Genomic DNA, 15,766 nt, shown 5'->3' with positions numbered 1-15,766 from the left:
CACCCAAGGTTTCCTTGCATTGACATCTCCTAGTTATTAAGTCCTCGATTGTCCCACATTCTGATTAGCTGGCGGCTGACCTCTGTCGGATTGGGAATTTTGCACAGCTCGTGTTCCTTGAGTTAGCGCACATTTGTTTCATTGAGTGGCTCCTCCTTGATTGATGTAGTAGCCTGACCTTTGAGGACAGTTGTTCCTGAATTGCCCTTCTTGGCCACACTCATAGTACCTTTTAGCCCCTTCCCTATTATGCTGCTCAAGATTGTACCCTTGCTGTTGTTGTGGCCCCCCAAAGTAAGGTACCGAAGCGGTAGGGGTCCTATTGTTCCTTGAGGGTCCTCCGCTTCTTTGCTGGTTGGGTCTAGACTGCTGACCTTGGGTCCTTGCAGTGTCAATCTTCTCTCTTTCTAGAGTAAGAGCCCTATCTACTACCTGTGCATAAGTAGGTAGCTGCATTGCAACCAACTTGTCTCTGATTCCTGAATTACGTCCCCACTCAAAGCGTCTTACTTTGTCTGTTTCGTTTCCCATTATAGTTGTGGCATGGCGAGAAAGGGCCTCAAATCGATTGGCATTCTGTGTCACAGTCATGCCTCCTTGTTTCAGTTGGAGAAATTATTGGATCATTTCTTGCCTCATTGAGTTTGGGAAGTACTTTTCCATAAACAACTCCTCGAACTGTCTCCAAGATAGTTCTGCCACTTTATGGTTTTCCTTAATCATTGTCCACCAGAAATCGGCCTTCTCATCGAAGAGACATGAAACAAGAGATACTTGGTCCTGCTCGTTCTGAATCTCTAGCGTCTCCAATATTTTCTTCACTTGCCTTATCCATGCCTCAGCCATGTAGGGATTGGGTTCTCCAAAAAAATTTTGGGGCCTGAGTTTTTGAAATTTTGCTATTAATTCTACTTTGTTGTTTTCACGCCTGGGTTGGTTTCTTAGTTCATTAGTAATTGCTCGAACGAAATTCATGATGTCACTGTTGTTGTTGTTGTTGTCATTGTTATTGTTGTCATTGGATCCATTTGCCATAGTTCTTTTTGTTATTTTTTGTCCGAAGGATATTGTTGTTACACCCTTTCACTACTGCAAAAATGCTTAAAGATCACACTTAAGAAAATTAATACATGACAAATTTAATGAAAGTGTGATTAACAAAATCAAATTAATATTTTAATCACACCTAACTTAATTGAGTGTGATAGTATTTATTTTTTATATCACTTTTCAATTAAATGTGATTATATCTCTTTTTTTTTCATCACACCTTTTAATTAACGTATGATTATATATATATTTTAAATTTTTTTTTGTATCTAACTCTCTCACGTACTGATTATCTAACTCTCTCACGCTTGCCTGTCTCTTCGTGTGACTCTCTCTCTCTCTCTCTCTCTCTCTCTCTTTCCCTCTCTCTCTCTTTCTCTCTCTTACCTCTACTCTCCTCCTTTCGTGCCATCTCTCTCGTTTTGTCTCCATCGCCTTCGGGTACTGGAGCATCGTAGCCATCGCACATAAGCACCACCGTCGCACATGAGTACCACGGTTGATCCACCGTTAGAGCATTACTCCATGTATGTCCTCTCTAGTTTGCCCTCTATTTGTCTCTCTTCCCTTAATTTCATCCTCTAGGGTTTTCGATAATGTTGCTATTTGGATAAAGAGAAAGAAACAGAGAGGACAGAGAGAGAAAGAGTATTGCTAGCAGAGAGCAGAAGACGAAACGACAATGGCTTCTTTGATCAATAGGTCTTTGACTTTTATTTACAACTCCAAATCAACGATGTGCATCGAAACTCAATTTTCGAGTCCGTTTCACATTGGGTTCATTTCTCTGAGCCTCATCAATTTCGGGAAGGTCGCTTCTTCAGTAGTCTGCAAAGTTGTGTCTGTGAAGCCCCAAACTGACATTGAAGGCCTCAACATTGCCGATGATGTCTCTTAGGTGAGTCAATCAATTCTTTTTTGCTGAAATTCGCAAGAGTTGTGAAGTGGGTACTTGTTATTCCTTAGAGTTTTGACTTTGAACCGGCAAGTTTTTCAAATTGATGATGTGTTAATTTAAATTCAATAAAGCCATTGAAGAATTAATGGGAATTATGATGTGGATTGCTTTTATTTTCTATTTTGGAATTTTGATTGTGAAAGGACTAGTTTTGAATTTTTTTTGTAATTGCTTAGAAGTTAGAATAGTGTTTTACTTTAGATTTTGGTGTTTTATTGAAAAATTAATGGAAATCAGAATAGGGGTTTGCTTTCATTTATTTTTTTATTTTTACTTGGAAAAATGATTGTGATTGTGAATTGGCTATCTTATCAAATTTTAGATTGTTTTGAATGGTTTCAGTACTGTTGATATGCTAGTCAGGTAAAAAAAGTTAGCATTGTTTAGAATATATTATGGAAATTGGGAGTTTGGTTAAAAAAAAAAATTTCTTTTGAAATTTCAATTTAAAAGTGTGGGTTTGAAAAACTGTACTGCTTCGATGAAAAAATTTGATGGATGTTTTATGATTCTGCAACTATTGTGGGTACTTCTTAATTTTAGATAAGGTGAACTATGCCAATAATGATGATGAAATCTATGGTCTAGAAATCTATAGTTTGCTAGAAAGCAAAGAACTGTCTTCTGATGTATAAAATTTGGGTATTTTGCTTTATTGTCTTCATAAGTTCAACAGTAATCTCATTTATCATGGCAATGTTTGAGGTTCAATTAATAAATGAAAATATGAATTAGGATACCAGTTGCAAATCTGAACTGATGAGCAAAATATATATCTTCTTTTCTTGGAAGAAGAGATTAATGGAATTTAATGATTCGATGAATTTTGTACATTCCTGGATAAGGTCATCTTTTATGCTCATGGCTATTATTGTGCTTCAAGGAATTGTGATTGTTTTGTACTGAGTTTATGTTTACAAGAATTTTATAAAATCAACTTTTGTTTAGAATGACTCATGGGAAGCATGACATAGGTTTATAGTGCAAAATCCCATCGTAATTGGGCTAATATTAAAGCTTTATGATACAAAGCTTGCGAATGTTCTTTTTGAATGTTGTATCAACTTGCATTGGGATACTGCATGTAGTTTTTTCCTCTTTTTTTTTTTTTTTTTTTTCAGTAAGAGATTTATGGATGTTATGTTTATAATTACTATTGCAGTGAATTATTTTTCTTTGATTGGTTGCTAGGTGACAGCTTATTGGGAAAACTCCAATGGTGTATTTGAATAATACTGTAAAGGGGTCTGTTGCAAACATAGCTGCCAAGCTTGAGATCATGAAGCCATGTTGCAGTGTCAAGGACAGGTATGACATACAAATTTTTGGTTTGTGTTCCAAACATCTATGAAAGTTTAAAAGCTTGTCTTCATATCTTGTATGCTTCTATAAAAGATCTTTATTGAAAATAGCCATGTAATCAGTGATTTGGACCCCAATTTTGAATTTGTTATATATACCAGAGAAGGCATTATGTTATTTGGGTCATTATCATCTGATCATGGTTGTTTTTAACATTACTGCCAGTCTAGTACAATTTTAAATCCTACCCACAAGAAAAATTATAAAACCATATAATGAACTAAGTCTCAAAATCATAATGCTTCTTGGGTAGAGGTACATAATCATAGAATTGTACATTTTCCCTGTTGCTTTGTGTTTGCTTTCTTGCTTTTAGGTTCTGCATAATGCTTCTCTAGTGTGGAGCAGATCTTGATGTTTGATTTTGAATGCTGTGCAAAAAACAAAAAAGAGTTGGTTTAAGACTTGGATGCATTTGTTTAGTATTCAATTCTTTTTTGGTTTCAGGATTGGACACAGTATGATAATCGATGCTGAGCAGAGAGGCCTTATAACACCAGGGAAGGTAACATAACCATGAATAATTCAACTGATAGAATTATAATATATAATGCAATTAATAGAATTATAATGTATTACATTGGAACTGTAATATTTTTTTCGGTGTGATTGAAATAGGATTTTGGCTACTTATTTTTATTTGGTAGAGTTCCTTATTTGAGATCCTTGAGAAAAGGTTGCTCAAGCAAAATAATTCATGTACTCTGAATTAGAAAACCTTCCATATTAATTCATTTTTATTTGGCAGGATTTCACAGCAATCGTTAAGAGTATAATTACTGAGTTTGGAAATGAACAATTGTCTGTACTTATTATGACCTGTCAAGATAGTATTATGAGACACTATATTTTTTAGGTTGGATTATACTTGGTTTGTAAGGAATTTCTATTAAGCTTATACTTGTGACTTGTTCAATTGTAGGTACCATTGGATATTGTTAGTCATTGATCTATTAAGCACCTACTTTGGTGTCTTGAAATTTTCTTTCTCTTTATGCCAAGTGTCAAATTTTCTATTCACAAAAAGGAAAAAAAAAAAAATACAAAACAAATAGAAAAGAGGGTGTGACTTGAACTTAAGACCACAAATTTGATAAACAAGGCTCTTACCATTTGAATTGCATACAACATATATCAAATTTTTTGTTTATTTATTTAACTTGCACAAGCATTATGTGTGCCAACCACTATATATATATATATATAATATAACCCTGTTTGTCCACTTCATTCCAGACTCTGCTTGATCCCTTCATGCATAGATAGACACATCTTCTCTTCTTTTTTTTTTTCTTTTTTTTTTGTGGTGCGTAGAGTATTCACTTTTCACTTGGTACGTTCTATCTATCAATGTCTTTGTTTGTTTGTGTATAATATATGCATTATGTTTGCGTATATGTTTGTGTTATGGGTTTTGATTTGTGGCCTCTCGTTTGATTTGTAGACAAGAGAGCTGTGGGTTTTTTTGATTTTCTTCTACAATGGGGTGATCAGTGTTACTCCTTTCAATTTTTGTTGCTGAGGCTTTGTTAAGTGTTTTTGTTGTGAAAGCAGAGAATGCTTATAGATACTTCACATGGACTGTCACTTATGGAACAGCTTCTCCTCTCGGTGTCGCTCAACAGGTTTAGTTATATATACTGCATGCATTTTTGGTTTTTTCAATAACTGATGATGAATTGCAGTTTAGTTTTTAGATTTCTTAAATTTTTTAATGTTTGATTTTGAAGGTTATCCTTATCAATGGTCAATTTTTTTAACTCGACAACCCTTTTCTCTTGACATGGCAAGTCTCTCTCTCTCTCTCTCTCTCTCTCTCTCGTTCACTATCTTGGACCATCTTTTAGTTTCAAACTTGTTTTTGGCATAAGTTTATGTATTACTGAAATTTTAAATTCCTTGATTTGGACATATTTGATCTTCAAACTTTAGGGGAAGTCAACATGATTCCTTGCCTAACCTTAAATATTTGTTTTTTTTAAACATTTTGGCTAATTGAATAAATTGCCTGAACATTTCTATCCCGGTGCTTATTAATTTGGCAAGCTTACAAGTTATGCTTCATCCAATGTGTATCATGTTCAATGGATAATGAAGGGTAGCATGATTTGGAAATGTGTATAAGAGCATAGAAATAGCCCACTAATCAATTGGGTTAGCCCATTAAGCTCTGTACCTCATTAGGAGGTCAAGGGTTCATGTCGTCCCCCCTCTCCCAAGCTACAATATTCGACATAATAAAATAAAACAAGAATATCAATAGGTTCATTACAGTGGTTCATGATCCTAAATTTTTTCAAATGAATATGACCTTCATCAATATTTTCCCTCGAGCCAAAATGGATTTGGTTTGAGGATACCATTAAGTTGTTATATATGTTGCTTTTCTTTTTTGAATGCAAAAAATGTTAAATTTTGAGCAAAGAGTGTTGTTAACATTGCATACATACCTAATTTAATGTTCTTTTTGTGCAATTTTTGTTAATTTACATGGCATCTGCAATAGAACATGGTCTAATAGCACTAATTTTTCACTTCTAGGAATGGAATTAAGGAGAGGAAGAATTTTTGGCAAGATGGAGTGTTGGGCACTAATTGCCCTATCCCTCCAAACTCAAGCTTCACTTACAAGTACCAAACCAGAGATCAGATTAGAACCTTCACATACTTTCCATCAACTCTAATGCACAAAGCTGCTGAGGAGGACCAATCCAGTTTGGAAAGTCGTTTAGGTAATCAATATCATTTTCTCTAATTTTATCATACTTATATTTATGTCAATGGTTGTTCAACTTGATCATAACACTTTATATGTCGTTTCTAATAATAACGAAAATGCTTTCATGTAGTCCCCGTAACAACCCACAAACGTGGAATGTGAGTTTTATGTAATGAGGTATATGAATGACCTCATTAGAGATAAAAGCCTCCTAAGAAAATAAAGTGTGAAATAAATTTTAACTTTTATTACTATATTATATTCATGATACTTGTACATCATTTTCATTATCTTATTGTTTCTAAATAACCTCTTGCAATTTAAAGGAAAAAAGACTTACACGGAAACTGAATTTGATGAAGTGTGAGTTGAATGGATTAATTTCGTCCTAAGGAATATGAGTTGAAATCCAACATGTAAGTATCATATAACTTTCGTTCTTTAAATTACTAATAAATAATTTCTTTAGTTGGTGAGGGATACACAATCACTTCAAGATTCATTGAACACTACTACATGTTGGAAATGGTTATAAAATTCTGGGTAAAACCAGAATTTTTTCCTAAGTTTGGTCTATTTTTTAGGTGGGCCCCATGCGTTGATTTTCACGGGTCAAAGTGGTAACGCGTTCTATGCCGCGTTGTGATTCACATGGTATATTTGGTTGCTCAAAACCATTACCGAGTGAATGGAAAATTGAAGCCAAAGTATGCTCCATGGAAATGGAGTTTTGGTGGAAAATCCTTAAAGTTTTGAATAAGGCTTGTCCCACATTGATTTGGTGGGAAGTTTGAATGGGTTTATAAGGTATGGGTTTGGTACTTGGGGTGTGCCCCAAGGGGTACCCAAGTGTTTTAGAGGGAGAGGTTATGGGCAAAATGGGCTAGACCCATTGGACTCAAAAATCACCCTGCGCGTGGTGTGAGGTTGGGTTGGGCTTGTTCAGCCCAATACTAATCTTTTTGGGCCAAAAATATTTCATAAAATCCAGAATTCAAATTAAACCGGCGCCAGAAATAAATTGGTCTAGTTTTACTGTACATCCAAACAGGGCCCTTCCCGTTTTTATCTGTTTGAATACAGATTCAAATCTGTTTAAATTCAAAACCATACCTGTTCAAATAGGTTTGCACCTATTTAATTCAAAATCTGCAGCCACCAATCCATCTATAAATAGGACAGCCCTCATTTGGATTTTGGAACTCTAATTTTCGTCATTCATAATTCTGCAAACATTCTCTTCATATTGTTGCATTATTTTCTTCTGTGAGAGAGTATAAACACTTAGTGTGTTCGTTAGGCAAACAATTTGTAGTACTGCTATTGTTTGTAGTAGGTCATTTTATCCTGGGAGATAGATGTCCATATTCTGAAAGCACCATGGAGAGGACGAATCTGTCTTAAGGACACAGTGTCAAACACTGTACTTGATTAGATAATTATTCAAAGAAATTAATCAAGTAAGTTGTTTAATTTATTATTTTGTTTTTATTTGTTTATATAATCAGATTTTAATTTTGTTTTTGTAACAAAATAAAATTTATTTTTATTATTATTTTTTTTTATTTCGAGTTTGATTTTTGTAATCAAACAAAATTCTCTCATTTCTTTTATTTCTTTATATTTTGATTGTTGTTTAGTACACAACAGAATTTAATTTATTTAAATACAGTGAAGATTGTCCAACAATCTTAAGACAGATTCGTCCTTTTTGGTATCTTTCTTGTATTTAATTTTCTGTGATTTCATAAAGACATATTCTAGTTGGAAAAACAAATAGTGATTTATGCTATTTGACAGATAGTAGTAATATATTGTCTCTTTTCTTTGATAACTAGTAGTAATATACTGGTGTCATTAACAATTGCAGAATATTAATTTGTGTTACAGAAAATTATTGTGGTATTTTATTTTTCTAGTTTTAGTAACAAGAAAAATAAAATTATTTTGTATTTTAATTTATTTTCTGGTTTTGGTAACTAGAAAATTAATTTGTGGTGTGTTTTTCTGATTTTTGTAATCAGATATTATTGTGGCATTTTATTTTCTAGTTTTAGTAACAAAGAAAATAAAATTATATTATTTTCTAGTTTTAGTAACAAGAAAAATAAAATTATTTTGTGTTATAATTTATTTTCTGATTTTAGTAATTAAAAAATTAATTTTGTTAATCAATCATGTAACTTTGTGTTTCGGTTACAATCTGTAAATTTTGTACGTGACTTACGGTTTTCGTTTGAAAGGTCACTTAAACCCTTTGTGAAAAGGTGTTAGGACTTGGAAGTATTTGATTTTGGAGTTAAATATTAGTTTTACAAACTAATTTCATTTTTATTATGAAAAAACCTTTATGGCAAGTTTATTTTCTTTATTGGTTTACTGATTTATTCTTTAAATCTGTGAATAGTTTCTGCACATGAGTGGGAAAATATATATATATTCACAAGAACATCTCAATGTATATTTAATTAGTTTATTTATGGACTAATCAAACTGATTAAATGAAGATATCTTTTGTCATTTGTTTTAAAAGTTTAAAATTTAAAACGCGTTGAATTTTATTTATGAGTTTTTCATCTCATGATGAAAGTTAAGGGATCATGTATGATTAATTTATTTTGTTAATTCGTTATTTTTTAGTTGATGCGTTTGATATGCATGTATTGATATCAACTCAAGTTATTTCTTTAAAAATAATGTCATGTGAGTTGGAATGATAAATTGTTATGTTGACTTTGGACATAAGCAGATTAATTTGAATATTTCTAATCAATTTTGAATGGGTGTTTAAACACCAGAGGATTTTAAACATGGAGAAGTATGTAGTTATATCGTTCCATTTAATTAGAAGTAAATTTAAGAAATATTTTATTATTAGTTTGTTTTAAATTTGTGACATGAGCTGCCATTAATTATTATTTTACTTGCGTTGTAGAATTTGTTAAACCATAAAACATTCTTTTAATATGGAAATGTATCTCTTGCATTAGAAAAGATAATTTAGTTTTTTTTTTATCACAAATATTTTTTGTGATAGTGTTACTTATTCGTTAATGAGTTGCAAGAAGTTATACAATCAAATAAGATTTTTGATTTGTTCGTTTCTTAGGCAAAATTTTGATGAGGATATGATTTTGTCAAAATATTAATTCTGATTTGTGTAGTCATAATTATTGTGGATTTTTCATTTGAAATTTATGAATCATGATTTGAAATTTATGAATCAAGCACATAATAGACAACAAGTGATGGATGTTATATGTTGATTTATATTTGAAGTAATAAGGGTGGTGAATATGATGCACCATTAAATAAATGTTGTGCACAACATGGCATTATTCACCAAACTACAGCCCCTTATTCTCTACAGTAAAATGGAATTGCTGTAAGAAAGAATAGAACCCTAAAAGAAGTAATGAATGCCATGTTACTAAGTTTAGGTTTACCACAGAACTTGTGGGGGAAAGCAATATTGTCTGCTAATTATGTTCTTAACAGAATACCCCATAAGAAAACCAACAGCACTCCTTATGAATTGTGGAAAGGTCGACCGCTTTCCTACAAATACTTAAAAGTGTGGGGTGTTTGGCAAAAGTTGAAGTTCCTATTCCTAAAAAGACTAAGATTGGACCAAAAACAGTAGATTGTGTGTTTATTGGTTATGCTCAGAATAGTAGTGCATATCGGTTTCTAACTTATAAATTAGAAATACCTGATATAAATGTGAACACTATTATAAAGTCAAGGAATGCTGTGTTTTTTGAACATGTCGTTTCTTACAAGAAAGGATAGGAATTAAATTCACAGAAAAGAACTTATGATTGTACACAAAGTCAAGAGATTAATGACAATCAAACATAAGAGACTAGTAATGGTCTCGACCAACGTGATTTAACTGATGATGAACCAAGACGAAGTAAGAGAGCGAGAACATCAAAATCCTTTGGTCCAGATTTTCTGACATACCTGTTAGAAAATGAACCTTAAAGCTTTAAGGCAACAATGATAGGTCCTGAAGCACCCTTGTGGAAAGAGGCTGTTAATAATGAAATTGAATTCATTATGCAAAATCATACTTGGGAATTGGTGGATCTTCTACCAGGTTCTAAACCTCTTGGATATAAATAGATATTCAAGAGAAAAATGAAAACAGATGGTTCAATAGACAAGACTTGTTGTTAAAGGTTACAGACAAAAGGAAGGTCTGGACTATTTTGACATATATTCCCCTGTGACAAGAATAACATCCATTCGCATGCTTATTTCTATAGCAGCGTTGTTTAATTCAGAAATACATCAAATGGATGTTAAAACAACTTTCTTAAACGGTGATCTAAATGAAGAGATCTATATGGAGCAACCCGAAGGGTTTGTAGTGTCGGGGCAAGGAAAGAAAGTTTGTCGACTTGTAAAATCCCTTTATGGATTAAAACAAGCACCTAAGCAATGGCATGAAAAATTTGATCATGCAATGCTTACTAATGGGTTTAAGATAAACGAATGTGACAAATGCGTCTATGTTAAAAACACTGACCAAGGATATGTCATCGTTTGTCTTTATGTGGATGATATGCTTATCATTGGAAGCAGTCAAAACATGATCAAATCAACTAAGCAAATGCTTACCAAAAGATTTGATATGAAAGATATGGGGGTCGCAGATGTTATATTAGGAATGAAAATTACTAAAACATCTGACGTATATGCATTATCTCAATCTCATTATATTGAGAAAATTCTTAATAAATTTATCAAGGATGATTTGAATTTAACTAGAACACCTGTAGACATCAGTCTTTATTTATCAAAAAATAAAGGTGATGCAGTGTCTTAGTTAAAATACTCTCAAATCATTGGAAGCCTAATGCACCTAATGAATTATACTCGTCCTGATATAGCTTATGTTATCAGTAAATTGAGTAGGTACACTAGTAACCCCGGAGAAGACCATTGGAAAGCGATCATTCGTGTTCTTAGATATCTAAGATTCACTCATGATCATGGTTTGAACTTTACTCGATATCCAGCAGTACTTGAAGGTTATTGTGATGCAAATTGGATATCGGATACAAAAGATTCAAAATCCACTAGTGGATATGTCTTTACTCTGGGAGGCACTCCTGTTTCTTGGAAGTCCACGAAACAAACATGCATCGCATGACCGACAATAGAATCCGAGTTCATTGCTTTAGACAAAGTAGGAGAAGAAGCAGAATGGCTTCGTCACTTCTTAGAAGACATTCCAATGTGGCCAAAACCAGTGCCAGCTATTTGCATTCATTGTGATAGTCAATCTGCAATAGGCAGGGCACAGAATCATATGTATAACGGTAAGTCACGACATATTCATCGTCGACATAATACCGTTAGACAGTTGTTGTCAAATGGAATAATCTCAATAGATTATATAAAATCTAAAGAGAATATTGCGGATCCGTTAACAAAAAGTTTGACAAAAGAGCTAGTGTATAGTTCATCGAAGGGGATAGGATTAAAGCCTATTACATAAGAGTCGTCATAATGGTAACCCTACTTATATGATTGGAGATCCCAAGAACTAAGTCCAAAGGGACAACTAAGTTATGTATGGCTCGCCAGAAATCACCAAAGGATTAAAATTCCTTACTCATTCCTATAGTGAGAGTGATATCTGCAACATATGTTGTCTGCAGGGGTATAAGGATAAGCTTTGCTTTTAATGATTACTTATATCTTGATTTAGGCATGAAAATCAAGACGAGTATAAGGAGATATTCACAATAAGAATCACCTATATGAGTGTCGAACTGGGGCTGGTTCTACGAGAATGAAAAAGGCTAAATTCTCTAGAAACACTCATGAAAACCAGGAGCGTTCAAGGCCAAAATGAACACAACAGTGAGAACCACAATGTGTTAGAAGATATTTTGTGTGAAATCTATTGTCTTGGCTTACACAAACGGCTGAACAATTCAAGGCATCGCGTCCATTGGTTAGCCAGTAAGTCCGATAGGTTATCACCAGGGAAGGTTCAAGGCCGAAAGCTACCTATCCTGATGTAAGATATTTTCGACTTATACTCTTTCGATATAGTCTGCATATTGTTACATTTCCGTTGTTATCAAATTCCATTCATGTGCGGGATTGTTGGAAATGGTTATAAAATTCTGGGTAAAACCAGAATTTTTTCCTAAGTTTGGTCTATTTTTTATGTGGGCCCCGTGCGTCGATTTTCACGGGTCAAAGTGGTAACACGTTCTATGCCGCGTTGTGATTCACATGGTATATTTGGTTGCTCAAAACCATTACCGAGTGAATGGGAAATTGAAGCCAAAGTATGCTCCATGGAAATAGAGCTTTGGTGGAAAATCCTTAAAGTTTTGAATGAGTCTTGTCCCACATTGATTTGGTGAGAAGTTTTGAATGGGTTTATAAGGCATGGGTTTGGTACTTAGGGTGTGCCCCAAGGGGTACCCAAGTGTTTTAGAGGGAGAGGTTGTGGGAAAAATGGGCTAGACTCATTGGACCCAAAAATCACCATACGCGCGCGCGCGCCGCCGCCGCCGTCCATCCGTCCGATCGGGCGGGTGGGCTTAGGCGCGGGTGCGTGGTGTGAGGTTAGGTTGGACTTGTTCGGCCCAATACTAATCTTTTTGGGCCAAAAACATTTGAATTTAATTTTATTTTTTTGGTAAAATAAAATCCAGAATTCAAATTAAACTGAAAATAAATTGGTTTGGTTTTACTGTACATCCAAACAAAGCCCTTCCTGGAAATAAGCTGGTTTGGTTTTACTGTACATCCAAACAGGGCCCTTCCCGTTTTTATCTGTTTGAATACAGATTCAAATCTGTGTAAATTCAAAATCTGCAGCCACCAATCCATTTATAAATAGGACAGCCCTCATTTGGATTTTGGAACTCTAATTTTCGTCCTTCATAATTCTGCAAACATTCTCTTCATATTGCTGCATTATTTTCTTCTGTGAGAGAGTATAAACACTTAGTGTGTTCGTTAGGCAAACAATTTGTAGTGCTGCTATTGTTTGTAGTAGATCATTTTATCTTGGGAGATAGACGTCCATATTCTGAAAGCACCATGGAGATGACGAATCTGTCTTAAGGACACAGTGTCAAACACTGGACTTGATCAGATAATTATTCAAAGAAATTAATCAAGTAAGTTGTTTAATTTATTATTTTGTTTTTATTTGTTTATTTAATCAGATTTTAATTTTGTTTTTGTAACAAAATAAAATCTGTTATTATTATTATTATTTTTATTTCAAGTTTGATTTTTGTAATCAAACAAAATTCTCTCATTTCTTTTATTTCTTTATATTCTGATTGTTGTTTAGTACACAACAGAATTTAATTTATTTAAATACAGTGAAGATTGTCTAACACTACATTCCTAAGTTTCCAAATTGATCACATCACAGCCACTAGTTTTATGACTTTAAAATATCCGGCCATGCATTGAAGATTTTCATTTTGGATTTGTTGATTCTATGTATATGTCATGTCTATATGGTAATCCAAACATTTTGTACTAGTAATAGTCAAAGTGGTTCTTCCTTTTCTGTTGATGCAGGAGATGAAGAGTCAGTGTGATGAGAAAAGGTCTAACATTATCATTTCTAAGACTAGAACAGTCTCTACAAATAGTAAGTTTATTCATATGCTTCTAGTGGTCTCTGAATTAATTTGTGTTTTCATTTTTCAAGTCAGAAATTGCTTGGAGAGATATAAAATAGGGTCAAAGAATTTAAGAACTTTGTGCTTCAAGTTTTTTCATTTTTTAATATAGGTAATCATAATTAAAAACTTTTTATCAATTCCTTTGTATATACTTTTGAACATTCAACTTTCATTTATGAAATATACGACGTTATTTCATTCAATATGTGGATGTGATTCAAAGGATAGTATATAGTGTGTATTATATTCTTCGTGCGTACAAAAATAATATTGATTATTCTTCAAATATGTCAAACCCTTTTTTTTATCACACGCATTAACTTTGATGAGAAATGCATATAACATGTGATCTTATCTCATTATTAATCATAGGTTTTATTAGATATTAATCACACTTAAAATCTATGATCTAAATGTTTATTATCACATGTTTTATTTACTAATTACACTTAAAAAAATGTGATCTAAATATTTATTATCACACGCAAAATGTGTGACGGAATCATCTTTTAATGACACTCAAAATGTGTGATTAAAAATGACCCTCTTTAATCACACTCCCAAAAATCACACTTTGACAAAACATAAAACGTGTAATTAAATAATGTACATCACACATAAAAAGCGTGATCTATTTATGATTTTTTAGTAGTGTTTATTTATTTATTATATATATTATCTATTTAAAGATAAATTGCAAGTAAAATAGTCCAACACACAAACTTTTAAATACTAGATTTCATTAATGATAACAAAAGATTAGTACATTGATAAAAGAAGGGAAATAAGGAGAAAAAAAAATCATTCTACTACATAACCGAGGGGACTCTCTTACCCTATTACTAATATTTGTAAGACTAGGCCTTTACAATGAAATTGCAACAAAATTGTTAAGCAACCCAGCCTACCCCTCTTTAATTCCTCTTAATTGAAGAGCCACGGATAGTGTTGATGCACTTTCCAGACATACTTCTAGCTCTCATCGTAAAGTCCGTAGCACCTCTAACGAACTAACAACCTAGGTCCTTCCAATCCCACGCTCTGGCTCAGAATCCTCGCGGGGACCTCTTTGTAAGTGAGTGGGTCGCGAAAGTCCACCGTTCCATCCGTAGGAATAATCTTTCCGGCCGGTGGGGTTACTAAGAAAATGTTCCGCTAGTGGAACAGGTTTATGTAATTGTCGGCCAAGGCTGGTGGTAAAGAATCGACCTCGTACATGGCCCCAGCAAATTCCTGGACAACTTTTACAGGTCCCATGTATTTGTTATCCTCCCTTCGATGCTTCCACTTGCAAGGTATTATTGGTTTTAGCCTGACATACACCCTAAGTCCAATTGGGAATGCCACTTTCTGCGCCACATTTCCAGAGTCCGCGCTCGTCTTCTTTGAAGGCATATTCTATGGAGGAGATGGGGTTCGACTCCATCTCGCTCTCTTCTCCTTCAAACTTTTCAGGGGGAAGGACGGCTAAGGGTTCCACAAAGTTTATTTCCACGTCAACCTCCTCGTTCACCTCTTCTATCACTTATTCTTCCGGATCCTCTTCCTCTGGTTCAGACTCGGAAACCTTCGCCCATATTTCTGGATCACTTAGCAATGGCTCCTCTTCTGGTTTGGATTCTGGATCCGAGAGCCATTCATCGTTGTGGGGTGGGCTTGACATCCTATAGAGGAAATACGACACTGTTATACTTTTGGTAAGGCTTTAGATCATAAACTGTTTTTAATTGAAGAGTAGTAAGAGACATCTGTTTAAGTCTACCCATGGTCTCAAGGGTGTCTAGACCTAAGCTCTGATATCATTTGTAACGTTCCACTACTTGTTGGCCCAAATAACTTGTGAGTCGACCAACAATACCCAAAAGCTTAAGTCCAAGTTACTTAGTAGCAAGGTAGTGGTGCTTTATATGCTCAAGATCACTCATGCAAACTTCCGATGTGGGACAGGGTGTTTTAAACTTCCCCACTTATAAATCCTCGCGTCCTCACAAGGGTCTA

General features: G+C 33.9%; 1 protein-coding gene across 2 annotated transcripts; it reads left to right on the top strand.

The window, feature by feature from the left end:
• Positions 1–1,330: 1,330 nt before the first annotated feature.
• Positions 1,331–13,971, top strand: LOC114265310 (cysteine synthase, chloroplastic/chromoplastic-like). 2 transcript variants are annotated; one of them, XM_082906386.1, is made up of 7 exons: positions 1,331–1,948; positions 3,200–3,316; positions 3,818–3,875; positions 4,815–4,995; positions 5,101–5,156; positions 5,912–6,102; positions 13,662–13,971. In XM_082906386.1, the coding sequence occupies exons 2-4, from the start codon at positions 3,225–3,227 to the stop codon at positions 4,890–4,892; spliced, it is 228 nt and encodes a 75-aa protein (XP_082762512.1). In that variant the 5' UTR covers positions 1,331–1,948; positions 3,200–3,224; the 3' UTR covers positions 4,893–4,995; positions 5,101–5,156; positions 5,912–6,102; positions 13,662–13,971. The 2 variants fall into 2 exon arrangements, with proteins under 2 accessions (XP_082762512.1, XP_082762511.1); XM_082906385.1 differs by having other exon boundaries at positions 1,350–1,948; positions 4,925–4,995.
• Positions 13,972–15,766: the final 1,795 nt, after the last annotated feature.

Source organism: Camellia sinensis, chromosome 14, assembly GCF_055761805.1.
Source record: "Camellia sinensis isolate YWXY chromosome 14, ASM5576180v1, whole genome shotgun sequence".
Classification (NCBI taxonomy): Eukaryota; Viridiplantae; Streptophyta; class Magnoliopsida; order Ericales; family Theaceae; genus Camellia; species Camellia sinensis.
The sequence above is the reverse complement of the archived record's forward strand: the minus strand, read 5'-3'. Positions and strand labels throughout refer to the sequence as shown.